The sequence below is a fragment of the Zeus faber genome, assembly GCF_960531495.2.
Source record: "Zeus faber genome assembly, chromosome: 1".
NCBI classification, from domain to species: Eukaryota; Metazoa; Chordata; class Actinopteri; order Zeiformes; family Zeidae; genus Zeus; species Zeus faber.
In genome coordinates this window covers 46,298,983-46,322,709 of record NC_137193.1, presented here as the reverse complement: position 1 = coordinate 46,322,709, position 23,727 = coordinate 46,298,983, and the positions used below count along the sequence as shown (strand labels likewise).

General features: G+C 45.2%; 3 protein-coding genes across 3 annotated transcripts in view; 2 read left to right on the top strand and 1 right to left on the bottom strand.

Annotated features, from left to right (window-relative positions):
- Positions 1-734: 734 nt before the first annotated feature.
- Positions 735-2,949, top strand: cimap1d (CIMAP1 family member D; the record flags this gene model as incomplete). Its single annotated transcript, XM_080003776.1, has 4 exons — positions 735-783; positions 1,514-1,624; positions 2,074-2,187; positions 2,454-2,949. 4 exons carry the CDS (start codon positions 735-737, stop codon positions 2,939-2,941), a joined length of 762 nt encoding a protein of 253 aa, XP_079859902.1. The 3' UTR covers positions 2,942-2,949.
- Positions 2,950-3,055: 106 nt separating this feature from the next.
- On the bottom strand, positions 3,056-6,067 carry cks2 (CDC28 protein kinase regulatory subunit 2). The gene is made up of 3 exons (XM_080003787.1): positions 5,896-6,067; positions 4,240-4,367; positions 3,056-3,650 (listed from the first exon to the last, which is right to left on the bottom strand). Exons 1-3 carry the CDS (start codon positions 5,952-5,954, stop codon positions 3,607-3,609), a joined length of 231 nt encoding a protein of 76 aa, XP_079859913.1. The 5' UTR covers positions 5,955-6,067; the 3' UTR covers positions 3,056-3,606.
- Positions 6,068-10,598: 4,531 nt separating this feature from the next.
- The window catches only part of shc2 (SHC (Src homology 2 domain containing) transforming protein 2), a gene marked incomplete at both ends in the record, with an annotated part of 31,380 nt that continues 18,251 nt past the window's right edge, over positions 10,599-23,727 (top strand). The window contains 2 exons of the mRNA XM_080002989.1: positions 10,599-11,336; positions 15,959-16,029. Of these exons, the coding sequence (XP_079859115.1) occupies positions 10,599-11,336; positions 15,959-16,029 (809 nt within the window). The remainder of the gene's footprint in view (positions 11,337-15,958; positions 16,030-23,727) is intronic.

Here is a 23,727-nt window from a genome sequence, read left to right as displayed (position 1 = left end):
GGGCCGCGGTGCAGGGGGCCTGGCTCCCCGGGACAGACTGTGCAGGATGCTCTCTCTCTGGCTAAAAGAGTGATGTCACCTCTCCACGCTGCGATGAACAGAGAGTGAAAGAGAATGGATGGGGGGGGGGGATCTTGGTTTCATGGATCACTGTGGGCGAGCTAGCATTACACCAGCCTGAATTGGAGTGATGACATTGTGTCCGAGCACCACCTGAGTGCACCCACACACTTCCTGCTCCGCTGTGAGAGAAGCCTTGGGAGCGGCTGCAAACAAACCACTGAACTGCACATGATGTTCGCTGTCACGACCGTCTGGTTTATGGCGCAGCTCGCCTGATCATTTTTGAAGGAATAAGCAAAGTGATGGCGTCTTGGTCTTGTGTTTGTTTTAGCTGCGAGGTGCGGCAGGTACTAGGTCTTGGAGGTTTTCTAATAACGTTGTCTGAAGGGTGATCATCAAAAGGACGTGGATTCGAAAGAAGGGAGGATTATCTGCTCAAAATGCTCCCGTAAACTTACTTCCTACTGGAAGTAATGGAGCCACCCTCAGAAGACATTTCTCTACAATAAGACTGTTAAAGCTGAATACTTTTTTGGTTGCTGTCATGTCTTTATAAGTTGATCTTTGCAAACTTTATGTATTTTTATGCAAACACTTTTTAATTGATGAATATCTGTGTGTTGCTGAATATCCTGGTGCATTTTGGGATTCTTTAATTCAGCCATTTTGCCATGAGTGAAGAGATGAAAAAGCGTCCTATAATCGCAGGCAGAGAGAAAGGTGAGTCCCACAAAGTAAAGTTCTACAATCTTAATAAATCACAACATATTTCTAATGAAACATTCAACTATTCAAATGCACTATAAGTCAACTGTTCTGTTGCCACAGACTTTATTTGTTATTTTAAGAGCATAGACTTAAAGAGTTGAATTCAAGGTCTGCAGACTTGCTCAGTCTGTTTTAACATGCGCCGCACGGAGCTCAGAGCCAGCTCTCTCAGCTTGTAGATGTTCCTCCCAACACCAGTATTCTAATGTGATGCAGTATCTGGGAGCCGAGTTCTGCCTCCAGCACTGTCCTCCTGTAGCCGAGGAACATCAGTTGCTGCTCTGAGCCACATGTCTGACATGTACCAATCAAATGTAAATCACTCATTTAGACCTAGAGCTCCAGGGGCATGGGTTGCCAGTTTTAAATTATACTGAGAAATTAGAACTTTTTGAACCAGAAAATGTTGAAGATTATTTAAACATTCCATCTTGAGCATTTCACCTTATATAAAAAAAAAATATATATATATATATAAATATATATATATAAAGTTATTATTTTTTAATATATACATATACAGTACATGTATATGGAAACCCATTGAATGTATCTTACACACAAGCGAAGAAGTCGTATTCCCACATTTGTGTAGAAGTAATAAACATCCATGGCTTGTGTGTGTGTGTGTGTGTGTGTGTATGTGTGTGTAAATTCAACTTTCTGTTTCTTTTACCTCCAGGGCCTGGACCTGGGCGTTATGCGCTGCCACCCACCATTGGTTTTATTGGCCATGATTTCACCAAGCTGACGAGCCCGGCCTACTCCTTCCATGGCAGGATGAACAACAACAGTGAGGCCAATGAATACATATATACAGGCAGAATAAAAGTGTGTGTGTGTATGTGTGTGCGTGCCTGAATGTGTCTGATGACTTCATCTCTTATCTTGGTAATGCAAATAAAAAAAAAAAAAAAACCACTGCAAAAAGACTACTTTTGACAAAATTAAAATTCTAGGTCTCAACAGATTTCGCTGATGATTTAATCTCTTTAAATAGATTACCTCTTATAGCCCCCTCCCCAAAAAAAGGAGTTCCTTTCCAGGAACTGAGTTATGTCAATGTTTACCCATAAGGGGGAGACAACATGTCAGGATCGCCTATTGCGATAGCCATTGCAGGTGCACATACAGTACAGTATTTGTGTAGGTGTATAGGTGAAATGTAAACCTCATGAGTTCAGGCAGGCAGTGATTTCTGTTTGCTCATTATTATTATTATTATTTATTTTTTTTAAATAGTGTACAGTGTTGACGACAGTCCTGGGCCTCGATACTATGTTGATGCAAAGATCACTCGTTTTGGAAGGGACAGCAACCCTGCATACTCAATGTTGGGCAGAATGAAAGCACAAAGTAAGTTTACAATCAAAGACAATACAATACAATACAGTGACATGTCATATGTGGAAAAATCGAATCGAAAATTATTTTTTATGAAATTCCTGCTTTGTCATTCTTCATTAGCTTCCTGTATCTTTTTGGGACCATGTTCTTTTTGACAGCACTTCTTGTACTTCAGTCAGCTGGAGTTGGCTGAATTTCTCAATACAAAACACTCTATATACTACTACTTAATATTGGTTCCTGCTTGCAAATAATTATTTTGTTCCGCTGTCTAGAGGTGGTATTCCAGACACCTGGACCAGGGGCATATAGCCCTGAATCTGCACCCCCATGCAACACCCAACGCAGGCCGCCCTCCTACACGATGGGGTCCCGAACTCGCTACCGAACCGTGGACCCAGTACCGGCCCCCAACAGGTATTCGCTCCCTTCACTCCTCGGTCCCCAAGTCCCAAACAAACCAGCCAGCGCAAGCTACACCATGTCAGGCTTTTACAAGACCGGGGGGCCGTCTGAGGACCTGTCGAAGAGTCCTGGGCCATGCAAGTACAACAGCACGGATCCCAGTGTTTATCTGCACCGCCAGCCAGCATTCTCCATGCTGGGACGGCACATGTTGCCCAGGGACACCACCAGGAAACCCGGCCCTGGAACCCACAATCCAGAGAGGGTGACCATCACCAAACCCCAGGCTCCAGCCTACTCCCTGGGCATCAGACACTCAGAGTTTGTCACTCCTTTGGTCGTCAATTTCACTGAATGAACATCAGTCAAAATGAGGCTCTTATAAAAGGGTTAGGATTGTGATTAATAGCATGAAAGGGAATTCAAGTATAATGGTGTATTTGAGTAGCAAAATAATGTCCATTTACAAACGTTTCATGTAAAATAAGCATTTTGTTTTATTCTCTGTGTTGTCACAAAGCACTCCTCAAATAAACATAAATACCTTGCAGCAATAATTGCACATGAAAGGCAGTCAATAACAATACTATTAAAGAAAAATGAGCTTAAGACCAGAAAAGGCTTTTCGGAAAACATGAATGCTTGGATTCATAAAAAAACAGAACCCTCAAGCTATGACCTGTCAGTATATATAACAATCAGAAATCATGTGTAATAAAACAATGAGATTTTTTTTTTTTTTTTTTTTTTTTTTTTTTAACAGGGTAACATCTACCTTCATATTATTGTAAGCTTGTGAATCACAGCATAACTGTTTGACATCTGTACGGATGGCCGCACTCCATCTCAGCTCTCAGTTCCTTTTTGCTTCATAATCTCTGAAAGCTTTTAGATGAAAAACAACAAATAGGACTTTGGACTGTACTACACATCAAAGCATAAAGGGATGCACTTGGTAGAGACGACAGGTCTAAAGACAGTTACATATCAACAGAAATAGTACAGAATAAGATGGAATCCCCCTCAATCCTTTGGAAGAGGTCGTCTGAATAGTAGAATATGTGGCTCTGAAGAGTAAAAAACACAAATAATATATGTCAGTATTCTGAGAGACTCCTCTTTACTCTTCTACATTTCTAATACAGCCCCATTACTTCATTTATTTATTTTTCTCTGGATTTATATTTATGTTGATCAAATCCAAGCCAAATCAATGATTAGGTCCATGTCCTTGTAAATTACTGACACCACCTTTACTTATTTATTTTTAGTAGATAATTAGGATATGCATGAGCACTCATCTGCAGAAAAAAAGGTACAGTAGTACTTGATGCTGTATTACATTACTTTTACTTTCAATACTTCAAGTACAATGAAGAGCAAGGACTTTCTCACAATAATAGAAATGTCAACGTGGTACTTTCCCCTTTGAGTCATTCTGTGTCAGTCTATTTGTACTTTTACTTAAGTAAAATATCTGATTTCTTCTTCCACCATTGTGATGAGTGATAACTACAAGTAAAAAACAACAACAAAAACCTCACTAATCTTAAATTGCCGATTGCAACGTAATTACCCTCTTTGGTCAACGTACATCTTCAGAACAGTTTGTTGTTACTCAGTAAGTAAAAGATGTGGGGTCTGTCCTGGTCTCACCTGGTTTGTGGATCATGTAGTGGATCCAGCCTTGGCTCTGCTGGACCCCCAGACCCCTCCACTCGTCCTCGGCCATCAGGGTTGACGAGGACACCAGTTTAGACAACTGCTTTGGGAGCACAACATGTCTGGAAGAAAAGTCAAGACAAAAGATAGGTGAGAGGGCTAAAACGTTTTCTGATCATTGAGGGCGATGAGAAGGCCTAGCGCGAGGAGGTGGCTGACCTGTCACTCTGGTGCCAGGACAACAGCCTACACCTGAACGTCAGAAAAACTAAGGAGCTGATTGTGGACTTTAGGCGTGGATTACAACCGAGGACGATTAATGGGACTTCTGTCGACAGGGTGAGCAGCTTCAAATACCTGGGAGTCCACATCACAGAGGATTTAACATAGACTTTACAAACACACTCCGGTGAGGAAGATGAGGCAGCGTCTTTACCACCTCGGGCAGCTGAGGAAATTCTGGGTCTCAGTGAGGATCCTCAAGTCCTTCTACTCTGGAGCAGTGGAGGGCATCCTGACAGGCAACATCACTCCCTGCGTTCAGCTGAACGTACCACTGGAACTACACTCCCCTCCCTGCAGGACTTATACACCAGGAGGTGTAGTAGCAGAGCCCGCAGGATCATGAAGGATCCTCACCACCCCAACAACGGACTGTTCCAGCTGCGGTCGGGCAAGCACCTCCGCAGTCACACAGCGAGATCAGAGAGACTGAGCCAGAGCTTTTTCCCGCAAGCCATTAGAACTGTCAATGCTGACCTCACCAGGGGTCCTAACTGAGCCATACACATAGGCTCCACTACCTACTGTACTGTATGTAGCATACTGTACCACATACTGTGTCACTGTTCTGGGTTGTTCGGTATAACCGTATTGCTGCATATATCACACTACCTCTACACTTTATTCACATGCCATTTTAATGCACATATCTGTATATACATAATTAGCCTATCCCATATACACAAGTCTATCCCATATACATAAGCCTATTCCCTTTATCTATTCTGTACCCTCACCAGGCATTATCCTTGAGTTCTTATTTTATTTTATTTTATTCTATAGCATCCGACTTACTGCATTACGTTTTAGGAATCAGTTAGTTAGTCAAGTATAAATTCTTAGGTAGCTATTGTGTTCAGTCTAGAACATATTGTGTGTAATCACCGGGTGCGTTGCACTGACATTTCACTGCATATATGTATGTATATGTATGTGACGAATAAACCTCTTGAATCTTGTAGGTCCATAGCCTGGTCCGTAGCCATGCCTTATGTCAAGCACGTTGAATTGCCCATGTGTGTGAAATGTGCTGTACAAACAAGCTACAACAACCTCATGAGGTCCGACGCCCGGAATGGTTTGAATGTTGTTCTATTTGTCTGCTTCCATCCAGTATTATGGGTCATACTTAGAAATAGAAATGAAGAAAATAGTTTGAAGTTCTTAGCTCGTGTACACAGACGTGACAACATTGGCATTACCACAAACTAACAACAAAACGAATAAACAACGTAATGGGTAGCAGCCATTGCAACGATCCTGTTGCCGTGCGAATTTCTGAAACTCTGAAGCTTAATCAGCGGCCAAGCGCCATTGACGCGACAAACGTCTGGAAACCAGTTCACCAGCTCCCGTCCACAAACCTACCTGTATTCAAACTCTTCGTCGGTGTATTTGTCGGAGTAGTAAATTTGTTTTTTCGACATTTTCCAAGGAAACTCGGTGTTTTGCTTTTGTTTTTGTTTTTGTTTTTTTTACGAGCAAAAGCGCTGTACGACGGCACCAGACGAGCGACGCGACGTTCGGGGCCCGGAGGAGCGTCGACGTCTGCCGTTGATTTCGGTTTAAATCTAACGGTCCCGCCTTCCGCGTGCCCGACGGGAGCCGCGCGAGGACAAAAAGGGTTTTTCGCGGAGGAGCCGCGCGCGCACCGCGGCGATGTTCCCGAGGGGCGTCAGGTGGTGCCTGTAAACACAGAGTACTTTATGGTCGATCCTGGGTGATAAACGGTGAAAAATGTTCATTTATTATCCTATTGCGTGTATTATTTGTCTATTAAACGAATATGTAATATTGATAATATCATCCAATGTACGTTTACAACAGGGTATAACTTTCCATTTCCACTTTAAAACTCAGATGTCTTCATGTGCTTTGGTTTTAAGCCCCGTGTTGGAATCCCTGTTGAAGTAATGAATGGAGGTGCACTCAGAGCATGACCTCAAATGTTCACACTGCTGCGTACTGAGCCTCCAGAGAGTACAGATGATGGGTTTGTATTGACAGTTGTCACTATGTTTAAAGTAGTAGAACGCTGAAAGTCAACGTGTATGAGTTTTTTATTTGTTACTGTAGTTGTTGTTGTTGTTGTTGTTGTTATTGATGTTGTAGTTGTTATTGTTGTTGTAGTTGTTATTGTTGTTGTTGTAGTTGTTGTTGTTGATGTTGTTGTTGTTGGAGTTGTTGTAGTTTTTGTTGTTGGAGTTGTTGTTGTTGTTGGAGTTGTTGTTGTAGTTTTTGTTGTTATTGTTGATGTTGTTGTTGGAGTTGTTGTTGTTGTTGATGTTGTTGTTGTTGGAGTTGTTGTTGTCGTTGTTGTTGGAGTTGTTGTAGTTGTTATTGTTGGAGTTGTTTTTGTTGTTGTTATTGTGGTTGTTGTTGTTGGAGTTGTTGTTATTGTTGATGTTGTTGTTATTGTTGTTATTGTTGATGTTGTTGATGTTGTTGTTGTTGTTATTGTAGTTGTTGTTGGAGTTGTTGTAGTTGTTATTGCTGGAGTTGTTTTTGTTGTTGTTATTGTTGATGTTGTTGTTGTTGTTGGAGTTGTTTTTATTGTTGATGTTGTTGTAGTTGTTGTTATTGTTGATGTTGTTGTAGTTGTTGTTGTTGTTATTGTAGTTGTTGTTGGAGTTGTTGTAGTTGTTATTGTTGGAGTTGTTTTTGTTGTTGTTATTGTGGTTGTTGTTGTTGGAGTTGTTGTTGTTGTTGGAGTTGTTGTAGTTTTTGTTGTTGTAGTTGTTATTGTTGGAGTTGTTTTTGTTGTTGTTTTTGTGGTTGTGTTGTAGTTGTTGTAGTTGTTGTTATTGTTGATGTTGTAGTTGTTGTTATTGTTGATGTTGTTGTAGTTGTTGTTGTTATTGTATTTGTTGATGTTGTTGTAGTTTTTGTTATTGTTGTTGTGGTTGTTATTGTAGTTGTTGTTGTTGGAGTTGTTATTGTTGGAATTGTTTTTGTTGTTGTTGTTGTAGTTGTTGTTGTTGTAGTTGTTGTAGTTGTTGTTGTAGTTGTTGTTATTGTAGTTGTTGTTGGAGTTGTTGTAGTTGTTGTAGTTGTGGTTGTTGTTGTTGTTGTTGTTGTTGGTGGTGGTGGTGGTGGTGCTGGTGGTGGTGCTGGTGGTGGTGCTGAATTGCGTATGAACACATTTCCAAAAGTTTCAAAGTTATTTTTGGTTTTGGAGTAGCTCAGTGTTCATTTCTTATATTTTCCATTATACGACTTGTTCTTACGAGCAGCACAGACAGTACGTGACTATGTGTGTTAATCCATAAAGGGGACGCTCGGTTATCTCATGCATCAGTCAATACATCGTCACACCCGGTTTATCAGTAACTTCTCCCCAAAAAGGGAATGTGGTGATTGGATGTTGTACGGAGGAGGGAGTTGGCTGATCTTCATGACATGTGGCTATTTGTTTGCCGTGTATGTGGTCGTTCTCTAGATTTATGTTGACTATTGTCATGGAATGATTCTCCAACTCAGCCATTTATTATATCATTTCTTGTTATTTGTAAAAAAAGAAAATCAAAAAATGACTGGATTTTACTATATTCTTCCTCCCCAGAGGTGTCTAATATTGTGAGTTTACAGGTACCTGTCTCCTGCCAACACTACTATTATCACTTATGCAATGTTTGTTGTTGTTGTTGTTGTTGTTGTTGCTGTTGTTTTTATCTATGAAAACAGTTTTCAAATGCTTCATTGTTTACTCTTTACTTAACTTAATTTTAAGTTTTTCTAGGCGTCAGATACATTCGATTTCATATATTGACATGAATTGCTCATTAATTACCGTTATTTTACTTAGTTGTGGCTAATTTTGTGGTATTATTCACTCAACTCATATACTTCTCTTCAAAAAAACAGACAATTGTTCCTTAGACTATTTCACCATGCAAACACTGTTTTGTAATTATAATCTCAATTTTCTTTCATCAAACTCTTGTTTCCAAAGCACGTGGCTTGGCTTTATTTCGGTGCTATTTTCAAGTTTCTTTTAGTTCTAATTCCCCCAAAAAACTGACTTTACTCCTCCCAGCAAAGATGTATATTTTTGACACAATAAATTACAGATGTCAGACTCCTGTAAATACTCTGTGCTCTGCTTCCTGCATGCTGGATCTGACCTTGCGTTAAGGAAGGTTATTTAGACTAGACAGAGATAGAGAGTTGGTCGGCGTTGGTGATTTCATGTGGATTTTTTCTAAAGGTGTGCATGACAAATCTCTGCTTAACCCACTTCATGTTTTTTTCACCGAGCATCCAGCTGGTTCCTGGCCATACTTTACCTATGTGGGGTCTGAGAGAGGGAGTGAGTGAAAGAGAGAGAGAGAGAGAGAGAGAGAGAGAGAGAGAGAGAGAGAGAGAGAGAGAGAGAGAGAGAGAGAGAGAGAGAGAGAGAGAGCGGCTAGAATTATTAAAGAGAAGAAGGGAGGGCAGAGTGTGGAGCTAAAAGGCTTTTGCTTTCCAGAAGATGGTGGATAGCTCTCTGGGGAGATGCTGGGAAGACATGGGCGTTGATTTGAGAAGAGCAGCAGAAGGGATGGGGTGGAAGCGTGGATGTTTTCAGGGGCGTTGGTTTTTTACCAGTATAGCGGGGTGGTTTTCTGTAAATGGCATTGGTTTCTATGCACATATAGAAGCCTAGATACACACACACACACACACACACACACACACACACACACACACACACACACACACACACACACACACACACACACACACACACACACACACACACTCACTCTTTACCCAATCTAACTTCCAGTACTTGTTGACAGATTTTCAACCAATCTAAAGGCACCAAATCCCACACTGCTTTTTGAAATAAAAAATATATTTTAAACATAAGACAGACTTTTTTTTTTTAATTTAATTAGTCACAATTTAGCAAGTCATTATTTAAATTAAGTCCAGACGAGAGTTTACACAAGACGACCAAATGATCTTAACTCTTTTTGCGCAATCTTTTTCTGAAACTTGACCTTGAAGTGGGCCATTCTGAAATGTTAGACTTCATGCTGGTAGTCACGAAACCAATGCTGATTTTGTTAATAGTGTGTATGGGGAACTACTGTATCATGTTGGAATGTAGGACCTTTGTGAGGGGATAGTGTTTGGTTCAAATGTTATCTAATGATGCACATTCCTTTACAGATCCACCTCTGATGTTTTGATCTACTGACATAAAATATATAAAACATTTGATTCCAAAACATTCTATATCAGTTCAAGAACACTATTACTTGATAAAAACCAAAGGGGAATATTCCGAATGGTTACACTGTTTAAAAAAAAAAGAATAAGTTGTGATATTTTACAAAACTATAGATATTTCCGATCTGAGATGTATATTCTGCAAGGAGTTCAATAAATGTCCTATTTAAATTTAAGTCCCTCTATTTAATGCAAGTAAACATGTCTTGACACGAGACATATGAAGTAGGTTAAACTGCTGCTGAGTCTCCACAAACACTGAAACAATAAACATTTATCTCACGGTGATCATTCAACACCAGGATGACAGCTCATGCAAGGAAACTAAATACAGTGTTATCATCCTGAATAAAATTGCATTTATAGGTGCATCCCAGCTCTTTATTGTGTTTGCATGTTCTCGTGCAAGTGATATGTGCGTGTGTCGAGGGCGGCCCGGCAGATATGATTTAGCTAACGCTATCTGAGAGCAGCTGGGCAGGGCAGGGCTAAAAGACAAGCAATAACACAATGACATCATCCAGTGAGAGAGAGAGAGAGAGAGACAGAGAGACAGAGAGAGAGAGAGTGTGTTGGGGAGCAGAGGAGCGAGCTAGCTCAAGGCAGCGAACGGGAGCAGGCCAGCTCAGATGCAGAGAGGAGTGGCATATGAGTGGGTGAGTGTGTGTGTGTGTGTGTGAGCGGGAGAGGACTGGATAGCACTAAGTCGACATTGAGGCGGATACAGGAGTCTGCCCTGGGGGTCTTCTCTGCAGATCTTCCCCTTCTACCACTGCACCATTCCCCCTCCCCTTCCCCCCCATCCTCTGTCAGTTATCCCCCGCAGCCCCTGATCCAGGAGGCTCCTGTGGGGCATGCTGCTAAAGCCAAAGTATGACCGCTTTCGCAACGACTCTGTGACCTCCTCCGACGACCTGATGCAGAGCTTAGCCATGAGTGGCAAAGTGGTGGGCACGCCGGTGGTCCCCTCCTCCACCCCCAGCCTGCCTCTGTCTCCCCTGGACCCTAGCTCCAGGTCCTCCTCTTCTGCTGGGGCAGCGGCTCTGGCTGAGTCCCCCTGCCTGGATGGGGATCAGGACGCCACCACGACCTTCTGCATGCTCATCCCCAAGATGCCTCAGTGGAAGTTCTCCAACTCCCTCCTCAGCCGGAGCCCCTCCAACTCCAGCTCCAGCTCCAGCAAGGATTCGGGCAAGGCGGCGACAGCTCCGTCTCAGGGCTCCTCCTCATCCTCGCACGGGCACAGTGGTGCGACTTTGGCCAGCGGCCCCGTGGCCAGTCTGGCTGCGGTGCTTAACTCCTGTGACCCTGTGTGTGTCACCCCCTGTTCCCTTCAGGCCATCCGGGGTCAGCGAGGGGGGGTGAGCTCGGTCGTTCCGGGGGGGCACGGATTCGGTGCCACAGACATCACAGGGAGCCCGGGGGGCTCCAGCAACTCCAGGTCAGGATTAAGTCGCAGGATCCGGGTGGAAGGCATGTGGCTAGGGGGAGAGGATTTCAACCAGAAGGGCAGCTTCATCCACAAGCCCTCGCAGGGCTGGCTGCATCCCGACAAGAAGATTGCAGGACCAGGGGCCTCCTACATTGTCAGAGTGAGTCCAAACACACTCCTTCAACCTTCCATCCTGTTGTTTTTCCTCTGTGTACTCATATGAACGGAAAGTATATAATTAATTAGTTCAGTTTCTTTCCACAATGTTCTTTTTTAAGGTTGTCTCTTGTAAAGACTTGTGTTGTGATTTTCAAACCAACCATCAAATGTTAGTACTTTTTCATAGTCAAACCTTAGTGCTTGTGCAGGACCCAGCAACAGCGCACAGCTGCACCAAAAGGGTACAAATGGATTATACATTATTGATTACCTCCCTTGCAGGCTCCTCTACTAAGGTGGGAAACAAAGGACAACAGTGTCAGGCAGTTTGTTATGCGGCCCATATGGTGAAGACTGAGGAATGCATAATGTAATCTAAATAGAAAGCATGGCGTGGTCGGTTGAGAGACTGCGTCAGCACAGCTCACAGGCCCCAGGCTCCAGTCGGAACAACAATGAAGTGCGTGGTTACACCTGAGAGCGATACGGAAAATTGTCACTTTGCTATATTGTTTACATAGCTTCATGCATTGCAATGGAGGCTAAGGTTAAAAGCATAGCAGTCACTGTGCAGTAGGTCTACAATGTGATGTGTTGAATCCTTAAGATCATCAAAGCCAAATGATCCAATTGCTCAAAAACACTCTAAATCTAGCTGAGATATGAGGATGTGGGTGGGCGTGGCATGCTTTGTGTGGCTGCTTGATAATTTGCATTCATGTTTGGAGTGAGTTTATACAATACTAGCCATAGGCATGAGATTTATACTTGAATTAATTCCTCATATTAATTATTCACATTGTGACGTTTTGACGTGAAGTCTTGCAGATATAACCTCCATTCTATGATCATGAATAACATCAGTTCTACAAAGATAGTAAATAAAGCCACTGATCTCGACTGAAAGATAAAAGTGATTATGAACGAAGAAGTGCTCTTTTATGTTGTGAAAACAGAATCTCCCTTCGCTCATGAAGGGTTAGCATCCCAAACAGACTCCTTGATGTCAGTGGCAATGATCTCCCCCTCAGCGATCCCCCACTACCCCCCCCCCCCTAATGACATGGCCTTGATTAACCCAGTTTAGGGCCAGGCAGCTCTCTAATGGCATTACACAGCCACCATTCATTCAAATATTCAATTACATTTAATCACAGTCATTTGCATCATGTGATGTAGATGATGAGGGTTGGCTCACCGGGATCTGGGAGGGGTCAGTTTAAATCATGGTCTCCATATCATACGACCTTGCCTGGACTTACAATAACATCAGCCCCTCCATGTTGTAGGGGTAGTCTCACATCTGAAGACTGTTAATATTTTAGCACTCTAGCTCATTAGCGATGCAATCAGCATTGCAGTCTGTTGCAAAAACAGTATAAAACTTTGCAGATGGCTAGAGTGAGATAATGCATAAAATAACTACTGTATTGGCGTGCTGTGATGAATCTATGCAGCGAGGAGCATTGCAGCACAATGAGTCGCCTCAAACCTACAGTAGATTACCGTTGTGCTGTGCCTTTTTTCTTTCCACAGCCACCATCAGCAGCAATATTTCTGTTATTTTTCTCATAAATGTACACATTACAGTGTAGTCCTGCTGCCCCCTGTGCCCAGGCGGTCATAGCAAGAAGCCCCAAGCACAACCTAAGCAGCATCTGTGTCTGAAAGCTCTGACAGCCACAACACTGCATTGCTCCCTCAAATTATCCCCTGCAGTACCCAGCCAACCGTCAGGTTATACAGTAGAGAGCCAAAACCAGGTTGCTATAATTTCACACACCACATAGACACCAATGCATTTAACTGTTGCACAGTTCCCTTCCAATTATAAGAAAAACCCACGCATTATTTAATCTATTTGCCCCCTTTGCCAAAGGCCAGATTGCCTGGCCGTTGGTCTGGCTCTGCATCTTAGCACAAAGGGGAGAGCCAGACATTAGATAACAGATATTAGATAACAAACTGGGCACAAGATGTTTTCCGCAGCACTCACTCATGCGGGCTACATAAGCTAATGTAATAAATATGCTTTCCTTCATGAAAGGCGTATTTAACATGACCAGTTGAAAATGTTAATGCCCATATCCTTTGATTTCTGAAAAATAGTTCTTGGAAAGCCTGATTCCCTGCTTACAGGAATAGTTTCTTGGATTTATGCCCAAAAGAGAATAAGTTGTGCGGATAGAAAGAGAGACGAGGTGATGCATTGCTTTGACGCATGAGAGATTGTGACAATGGAGGCATTGACGGAGAGAAAGAGAGCAAGAGAGACAATTTCCCTGATGGAATACTTCCCTCTGCCTCATAATGTGGTTAGAAGTCTCATTAAGCGCTCAGACCCATGGCTTGCAGTGTGTCCACGTGTGTGTGTGTGTTTGTATGTGTGTGTGTGTGTGTGTGTGTGTGTGTGTGTGTGTGTGTGTGTGTGTGTGTGTGTGTGTGTATGTGAGTGTGATTAGCAGCTGCTCATCTCAAGTAGTCACAACAGCAAACGTCTTGGAAACAGTGTGTTGATATGACATTGACTGAGCTTTAACCATTAGGATGGACAGGATGTTAATCGATACAGCACTGAATTTAATTTTAATGTAGAAGGACTAGACTACATCAAGGTTGGTGTTACATACTAGTGCGTGTAGAGGGTGACTCTTTTTGGCAACAACACATTTTAATGAGGTCTAGGGGTCTATGAGGTATGAGGTCTCTGGGAAGGGAATCAGCACACGGCAATATATTCATATCCTAACAGTATGTACTATTTACTTCAAAAGGAAAGCAAAGGCACACACACACACACACACACACACACACACACACACACACACACACACACACACACACACACACACACACACACACACACACACACACACACACATCCATGCACCTCTGGGGTCTGAGAAGTCACAGTTTGCCTCTACCTTGAAGCTCTTAGTGCTGTTAATGTGGTCAGGACGCCATTAGCACCCCAACCTGATGGCCATTAGAAAGCCGCTCAGCTGGCCAGAGGACACTAAATGGCCTACATGAGACAGTTCTGTTTATCCTGTCTCACATTTCTCACAACACTATATCCCCACTCAAATGCTTCTTAATCAAACGGGATTCAGTGTACTTGAATTGTTTAATTAAAAAAAAAATGCTTGCGTGATAAGTGGAAGGCAGATCACTCGTAGGCCAGAGTTTCCATTAGAAAAAATTGGTGCCGGTCCACATGTCCTGGAAGATTTCAATTTCCCAGACAAATGGGAGAGATTCCAGTCAAATATTATCTGTGTTTATTGAGCTTAAAAACAATTGATGAGCAGGCTATATAGAGAATGACATCATCAAGGCAGGTACTAAATGTATAATATTTTTTATTGAATATTCAAAATAAAATCAGTCCCGTCAGTAAACGCCATTTAAAAAAATTATTAATTAATAATACGAATATTACTACTTGAAATCAAATAATTTCCGTTCGTGAACAATAAGTAACAAGTGCAGTTGCTTTAGTTAACATTTCATTAAAATAACATTTTGATCAAATCAAAATTATTATTATTATTTAGAATTAGGTCTAAATAAATAATAACGTTTGGGGTGTTGTCCGTCTTCATCGAGACATCCCGTCGACATATTTTGCACAATGAATATTTACCATCTGCTTTGTGTCAGAACTTAAATATTAAAACAATGGAAAACTACAGATGTGTGTGTCCCAACGACACATCGTCTTTCTGTTTCTCCTCAGAGTTCGAGACGCTGCCGCTGTCTCCGCTCCCTGTGCGTTTGTTTACAAGCGCAACCTGTCCAAGAGGGAGGATGTGGGGCTTAGTTCTATCGACAAACATGATTGGTCAGAGGTGAAGCTTTCAGATCAGCGTTTGATCATCCAAACTGATTGGCTTCCCGTTGCAAATTGCCGAGCGCGCAAATGAACAGATCTGCAGACTTTTTTTTATCGAAATGATCCACCCAGCACAAATTCAACTTTTGCTTGGAAGGAATTATATTCACCGTACATTATGACCGGAGAGAGTTAAATATATTGGACTTCGACAGATTTTCCCGGTCAAAAACCGACAATTACCAGATGACAGAAACTCTTCCTCAGGGTGGAAGACCCTGAAGACCAACCTCAGGGCTCCAGTGGTCTCATCAGGCTGACCAGGCATTTTCCAAACTCAAACAGAATGTATCACCTCTGCCCCCATTCTGAAATATCCAGATCCATCAATACTCTCCGTCCTAAAAGTAGACGGGCCTTATGTTGAATGCATGGAGCCTTATTTACTCAGAATTCCTTGGAAAACAGACTCTGTGCCTGTGTGGTCAACAGGATCAACCCACGTTCCTATTGTCTGCACTGACATTCCTTGATGCATTTCCAACTGACGGTCTGTTTTTCAATTCAAGCCTGGGTCCTGTAGTGCTTTGTCACCTTCCATTCCGGTCTGGTGGATGGTGGATTGAAAGTAAATCAAAAAGTGGCCGATATCTTGCTTTGAAAAAAACTTGGATCTCTGGTTTGTGCCACATCTTGATATTCTCAACTGTGTGTAAATTCACTGATAAACTTTATTGAACTGTTAACAGTATTGGGTAAATCATTTTTCTTGGTGTGTTTCTGTGCAGTACATGGGCTGCATCGAGGTGCTGAAGTCGATGCGCTCGCTGGACTTCAACACAAGGACTCAGGTGACGAGGTAAGATCCAGGTTAACTCTATTATCTGTGATCTCTCATTGTTTTGGGGAGTTAGGGACATTTGATACACCAGGTATAGGATGAATTATAGGTTCAGCCAACATTGATATGAAATCAATGACTGATACCGATCAGATGCCTGAGACCTAGACCACAATTGAGACCTGAGTTTACATGGGTAAATCAGACGACCTCTTAGTCATCAAGGGAAGAAATATATGAGTGATCTCAGCAGACATGACTATCAAGTGATACCACATTGAGAAGCATAATTAAAAACACATGATGTCACCACATGTCTGGCTGATGAAAAGATAAAAAACAAAACAAAAGAAAATGTAATTTATTGCTGACATCTGTGCATTCGTCTTACATGTCTTTATTTTCCTTTTGTTCTATGTATTGTAAATGGGTTTTTCAGGGCCAAACTTCACAAAATGTCCTTAAAATAAATCAAAGTGACAAATTTGATGCATGTGTGGGGTCTCTGCTAGGACAGATCAGGGATCATATCTCAGAGATTTCTAAAAGTTTGTGTGTGTGCATGTGCGTGTGCGTGTGCGTGTGTGTGTGTGTGTGTGTGTGTGTGTTTTAGGGGAGTACACGTGGTGTTATTGTTATGAAAGCCTGATTAGTCTCTATTTCACCCCCCCCCCCCCCCCCATTGATCGGCGGTAATCCAAGCCCCGCGTGCAGCCGGGGCTTAAGTGCAGAGGGTGGAGGCACCAGAGGTGGAGAGCTAGAGATGTATTATTGATGATGTTGGATAATGATGCTGGAGGGCGGCCGGTCCTCAGGACGCTCCCTGCTGCAGAACGACTCCTGTGGGTGAAACTAAAGACAGAAAAATATACTTCAACACATTGGATTATCTTGTGGACATACTGAGAATAGCTTTTTGATATCTACAATCTAAGTTGTACTCATTTTATCAGAAGAAGAAGAATGGGTCGACATGGTGGAGTAAATCGGTTGGAGGAGGCTGTTGATTGCGAGACAGCGCTCTGTCTCGAAAACATCTCTCTAGTTATTTTTCCTGGAACGATTGCCTTCATTCCATGTTAATTAAAGCTTTTTCCGTTCAGCAGCTTGTATAAGCCTATTCGCAATGGCTTCTTTACAAAAGAACCCTTGAGTTTCCCACTGATCCTAAGGGCACAAGGCTCCGAATCCGTTATAAAACAAAGAACATCTCATCTGCCCAGAGGACTGTATCCAAGATGCGCAGAGCAAACTGTCATCACAGCGTATTTTATGCTTGAATTTGCAAATGAACACAATTCAAAGATGCCTATAAAACAGTGCAAGAAAACAAGAGCAACGGTGTGTTAAAGGGTTATTAAAGCTGCCATGCAATTACTGCCCATTTCATCTCCATCAAATCCCAGAGAAGACCTTGAATGAAGATTTGGGCCATGACAGCTTTTTAAAAATATACCAGTCACTTGATAGGGGCAAGGGCGGGTGTTGCCACTGTAGCGTTAATACCTACTTTAATATTTAATAATTGTCTCGTCAGGGCACCACCCCCTTTGCCTGGGGGGCCTAATCAAATTTACTTGAGGCAAATCAATCATCAATCTCAACCTAAAGTGTGAAGTTACTCATTCATACATTCAGGGATCCCTCAGAAACTACTTGAAGCTAAACATCACAAGACAATGACCGTAGAAATATATTATACATTTATGTATAGCTAAAATGCTTGGCAATGAAAAAATAAATTACATTTAGCAGACACTTTTATCCAAAGCAACTTACAATTGTTCAATCACCGACAGACGCAGCCATCAGGAGCAATTAGGGGTTAAGTGTCTTGCTCAAGGGCACTACAGCATGCTAGCAGGAGGAGCCTGGGATTGAACCAGCAACCTTTAGATCACTAGACCTCCAGCTCTACCGCCTGAACTACCATCCCAAATAAAATAAAGAAATGCTAAATAAAGAAAGTAGATAATAAGAAATCAACGAAAACAACAGGTAAAAGGAAGGGGTTCTCAACGGTAAACCATTCGGCAATGATTTGGCAGTGATGGTGGTTGTGTGACTTGTAAAGAATGAATGAAATGAAAGACGAAATGGAGTTTCTAGGTTTTAATCTAATGATAAAACTATTCTGACACCAACTCTAAATCAAAGACCAGCAGAAGAATCTTTTGTGGGTTTTACTTGTAACGGGTCGTCCTCCTGGTTGCTAAGCTGCTGGGGAAGCCTTCTGGTTGTAGCTTGGTTCCGTCCTGGGACAGAATACATTTCAGCGGGGAAATCCACCAGAACATAGAGTCAGAGGTTTGGAGAGGTGCAGATTTCGGGTCTACCTTCGTCCCGTTTGGGGGCATTACTACAGTGTTGGGTGGTGGAACACCGTAGGTAGCCTCGATGTTTTGGTTGGTAGGTGGAGAGCGAGGCTTTAACTGTTTATATCTAACTAGTTTAAAAAAAAACTTGCAAGTTACGTAGTTGGCCTTTCATAACTAAAAAAAAAAAAGTTAAGCTAAGCGTTAAGGTAAAGTAATGCCAAAGTTCAAGGTACTGTAAATCGATAGTGAATGCTAACACTGTGTTAGGGGTGGACCAAGCATAAGCTATGGGTTGACTCGGGGCCTTGTCCTGAGAAGCGATCTCTTTAAGTATATTCTCTGGATCTGCTGTTTGTTTAGCTGGGCCTTGATATTAGGGCTTTCAGCTTGCAATTCCCCAACGTGGCGTTTGACAGTGGATAGACTAACAGTGTTGAATGTGGAGAGTCCATGTTAAAAAGAGACACCGTGGCCATCACTGCAGTTAGCAGTCCTCAATTAACCGTTTGGACCTTGTATTGTACTCACTCAATTCCGATTAGACAGACTGTTGGGGCCGGGAGGGTCAGGGAAAGACTGTGTTGCAAAAGCGTCAGCCCGGTCTCAATTATTTGTTTGTGTGACCTCGGACTTTCTTCCAGTAGATCTGCAAGTCGTGTGTATTTACCAGATAATAGCAGGCCACAAAAAGCTCTTTTTGTTTCACAGTTTTTCGGTGCTGGAACCGATGAATCCTGACACAAGCACGTGGACACTTCTTTGGTGTTGGCAGGAATCACAATGTCGTGTTCATCGGCCACCTGGCAAGCTTGAGTAATTATGTGCTTGATTTCATGTTCTCAGGATCAGGAGCGATGGAGTCCCCCCATGCTCCTGCCAGAGACCACAGGAGGTTGTTGATTGTCCAACTGAACATACAATCAAGTATATCACTGCCAACATAGGCAGGGTGTGGCACATCGGGAATTATGAGACAGAAGTGAATTAGTTCCTTCTGGTTTCATCGCACCTTCAAGGCGCAGATTCAATTGCCAATCAATGTCACCTGAGGCATGGTGTATAAGGGGAAGCCTCAGAATGTCTTCACAAACGGAAGATTAGGGTCCCCTTGTGATAGGGACTCATACAGCTCTCGACTGATGGCAGATTTGTCAGCCCGGAGGGCCAAGACCACATCATCAACTTTTCTCTTCGAGTGTGATGCCTTTTACCAGCTGTGGACAACATTCCTTTGCTGCAGTGGACGCCATGAAGGCCCACAAGATGGTGTCTCATTGTATCAAAAGCTCATCTTGGGGCCATGAAGGCATTGGTGATGTGTTGGTAGCCGTGCCTGGTGTTTCTCCTACCTCTATTATAAGTAGTTGGTCTGGCGGTGCCTTGTGTGCCGGATTTTGGCCTTGAGGACATAGTACTGAGCTTTAGTGTGTTGGGAAAGAGAGATAGGCAAGGGGCGGTGGACTTGCGCCCAAATTTCTGCAGTCCACAGCCCACAGTTCTTCAGTTTCAGGTCCCTGTTTGATCGACGTGTCACTGCCTGCAGCTCATTGAAAAGTGCTGATGACATCAAGGTGATATCTGCGGTCGCATCAAGAAGGACTTCATGTGTTAATTCGTTTTCAAGTGTCGAATTTCCGTAAAACACCTTTCTCAGCAAGGTTCCACAATAACTGTTGGAAAGGTGGACCCCCCTGAATTAATAAAGGATCCTGGTGGGGAGATCCTTCTTTTGATTCCAACTGAACCACCAAGACTACACTAGGAGGTACAGACTCCTCCTTCCCTGAGTCTGACTGTTCAGATGTGCCGGTTTGGACTGTTGGGACCTGACCTTGGGGCAGCGCACCTTCAGGTTCATCGGGGCCCAAGTTAAGTTCTTCCACCACCATGACAGTTTGCTGTGGTTGCGAGTGTTACGGGGGTATGCTGAGTGAACCCAGGTGCAGAGAACAAGGCAGAGGCGAGGTGGCAAAAATAGAGGTTTACTCAAAACAAGTACAAAAACTGGGCAAAAACAAATAAGAAGTCTCGGGAGCTTGGGACAAGAGCGTTGTCATGAGGTTAGACAAACTCAAGACTGAGCGCCCGAGGACACAAACGACAGAGTCTAAATAGGGACGACCAAACGAGACACAGGTGAAACATATAACCTAATGAGGCAGGGTAATCAGGAACAGAAATAGGTGAAGCGGAGCAACCTTGAAAAGGCAGTACTGGCGGCATCTAGTGGCTGATGCTGGTAGGACCCGGGCGAGCCCTGACAGGACCCCCCCGTCTAGGAACGGCTCCTGACGTTCCTCCAGGGAGTGTCGGGTGGCGACGGCGGAAATCCTGGATCGGAGAGGGGTCCAGGATATCCCGGGCCGGAACCCAGGAGCGCTCCTCCGGCCCGTAACCCTCCCAGTCCACCAGGTATTGCAGGGCCCCGCGGACCCGGCGGGAGTCCAGGAGCCGGCGGACCGCGTAGGCGGGCTGACCGTCGATGATGCGAGGCGCCGGAGGAGGCCTCGTGGTGGGCGCCAAGGTGCTGGTGACCACCGGTCGGAAGGTGGGGTTTATCCTCATGGACCTGGGGAGCAGAAGACGGTATGCGGCAGGATTGACCCGCCGCACGATCTTGAAGGGCCCAACATACCGTGGCGCGAGCTTGCGTGACTCCACCCGTAATGGAAGGTCCCTGGTGGACAACCAGACCCTCTGGCCCGGACGGAGCATAGGCGCTGGTCTGCGCGGTCGGTTGGCCTGGATCTGCTGCTGCCGGGATGTCCTCAGCAGGGCCTGACGAGCCCTCTGCCAGGTCCGTCGGCACCGCTGGACGAACCGCTGGGCTGACGGCACTCCCACCTCCGCCTCCTGCTCCTGAAACAGAGGAGGTACGTACCCGAACTGGCACTCAAACGGGGACATGCCAGTGGAAGAGCAGCGCAGAGTGTTGTGAGCGTATTCCGCCCACACTAGATGGTCGCTCCAGGAGGCAGGGTTGGAGGACACGAGGCACCTCAGTGTTGTCTCCAGGTCCTGGTTGACCCGCTCCATCTGGCCATTGGATTGCGGGTGGAAACCGGAGGACAGGCTGACGGAGGCGCCGAGGAGCTGGTGGAATGCTTTCCAGAACCGGGATGCAAACTGCGGACCGCGGTCTGACACCACGTCCAGGGGCAGGCCGAACACCCTGAAAACGTGCTGCACCATGAGCTCAGCAGTCTCCAGAGCTGAGGGGAGCTTGGGCAGAGGAATAAAGCGGCAAGCCTTGGAGAACCGGTCCACAACGACAAAGATGACGGTGTGGCCCCGAGACGGTGGAAGGCCGGTGATGAAGTCCACTGAGAGGTGTGACCAGGGCCGACTGGGGATGGGAAGGGGATGCAGCAGCCCCATGGGACGTGACCGGGGGTTCTTGTTCTGGGTGCAGATGGTGCAGGCAGCGACGAAGGACCGGACGTCCTGCTCCATGGTAGGCCACCAGAAACGCCTGCGGAGGAACTCGAGGGTCCTGGAGATCCCCGGGTGGCCAGTGAGGCGGGATGAATGCCCCCATTGCAGGACTTGTGATCGGACAGCCTTCGGGACAAACAGGTGACACGGGGGCCCGTTGCCGGGATCCGCCTCCCTCCTTTGGGCCTGACGGACCTGCGTCTCGATTCCCCAGCGGACCGGAGCCAAGATGCAGGAGCTCTGGAGAATGGGCTCGGGGAGTTCAACCAGCTCAGGAGGGTCGAACTGTCTGGAGAGAGCGTCGGGCTTGAGGTTATTGGACCCGGGATGATACGACAGGATGAAGTTGAACCGATTGAAGAACAAGGCCCATCGGGCTTGACGGGAGTTGAGGCGTTTGGCATCCTGAATGTATGTCAGGTTCTTGTGGTCGGTCCAGACGACAAATGGGTGTTGGGTCCCCTCCAGCCAGTGCCCCCACTCCTCCAACGCCAGTTTGACTGCCAGTAGCTTCCGGTTCCCTATGTCATAGTTCCGTTCCGCTGGGGTGAGGCGACGGGAGAAGAAAGCACATGGATGGAGCTTCTTATCGTGAGTCCTTTGGGACAAAACGGCCCCCACTCCCACATCGGAAGCATCCACCTCCACCACGAAGGGTAGGGTAGGCTCTGGTGTGGCCAGGACAGGGGCAGCACTGAACTGCGTCTTGAGAGCCCTGAACGCCCCCTCAGCCTCCGCAGTCCAGGCGAAGCGGGCTGTGGATGTCCTAGTGAGGGCGGTGAGGGGAGCCGCCACAGTGCTAAAACCCCGAAGGAATCGCCTGTAAAAATTGGCAAACCCGAGGAAGCGCTGCACCTGTTTGACCGAGGTGGGTGGTGGCCAGTCCCGGACGGCCTCGGTCTTGGCAGGATCCATCTGGACGTGACCCTCGGTGATGACAAACCCCAGGAACTGAACGGTGGTGCCGTGGAACTCACTCTTCTCCAGCTTCACATAGAGGCCATTGGCGAGCAGGCGGTGAAGGACCTGTCTCACATGCTGTATGTGTTCGGGAAGGGTCCTGGAGAAGATGAGGATGTCATCGATGTAGACGAACACGGAGCGGTTGAGAAACTCACGGAGGACGTCGTTTACAAAGGCCTGGAAGACAGCGGGAGCATTGGCCAATCCAAAAGGCATGACCAGGTATTCATAATGGCCGGTAGGTGTGTTGAAGGCGGTCTTCCACTCATCCCCCTCGCGGACGCGGACGAGATTTTATGCGTTTCGAAGATCGAGTTTGGTGAAGATGGTGGCGCCTTGCAGTTGCTCGAAAGATGTGGACATGAGAGGAAGGGTGTAGCGATTCTTGACCGTGATCTTGTTCAGACCACGGTAATCAATGCAGGGACGCAGGCCGCCATCCTTCTTACCCACGAAGAAAAACCCTGCGCCCGCCGGGGAGGTAGAAGGGCGGATGAAACTTGAGGTGAGCGCCCCCCGGATGTACTCCTCCATGGCTGTAGTCTCAGGGGCAGAGAGAGAAGAGACGTCCTCGAGGAGGGCAGGTGCCAGGCAGAAGGTTGATGGCGCAGTCATAGGACCGATGGGGAGGAAGCGTGGTGGCCCGTCTCTTGCTGAAGACCTCCCTCAGATCGGCATACTCGTGGGGCACTCGCGAAAACTCGGGATGGATGGGACCTTGAATACGGACTGGAGCCAGGACACGGACAGGAACTCCGGAGTGGGCAGGGGCTTGGGAAGGGGCCCAAGCTTGGACACGGACTGGAGACTAGAGAGGGTGAGAAGACAGACTAGAACGAAGACAGGTGTTGTTGCAGGCAGGGCCCCATTCGGTGAGACGCCCGGAGGCCCAGTCCAGATGTGGGTTGTGACGGGCTAGCCATGGGTAGCCCAGGACCAGTGGAAACTCAGGAGAGTGGATGAGGTGGAGCTGGATTACCTCTGAATGTTTTCCCTCCAG

Coding starts and splice junctions, on each gene's coding strand:
- cks2 (XM_080003787.1), bottom strand. CDS start 5,954: ATGTCGAAAAAACAAATTTACTACTCCGACAAATACACCGACGAAGAG. Junction 4,368..5,895: donor GACGAAGAGTTTGAATACAG/GTAGGTTTGTGG, acceptor CTTTTCTTCCAG/ACATGTTGTGCTCCCAAAGC. Junction 3,651..4,239: donor CTACATGATCCACAAACCAG/GTGAGACCAGGA, acceptor TTTACTCTTCAG/AGCCACATATTCTACTATTC.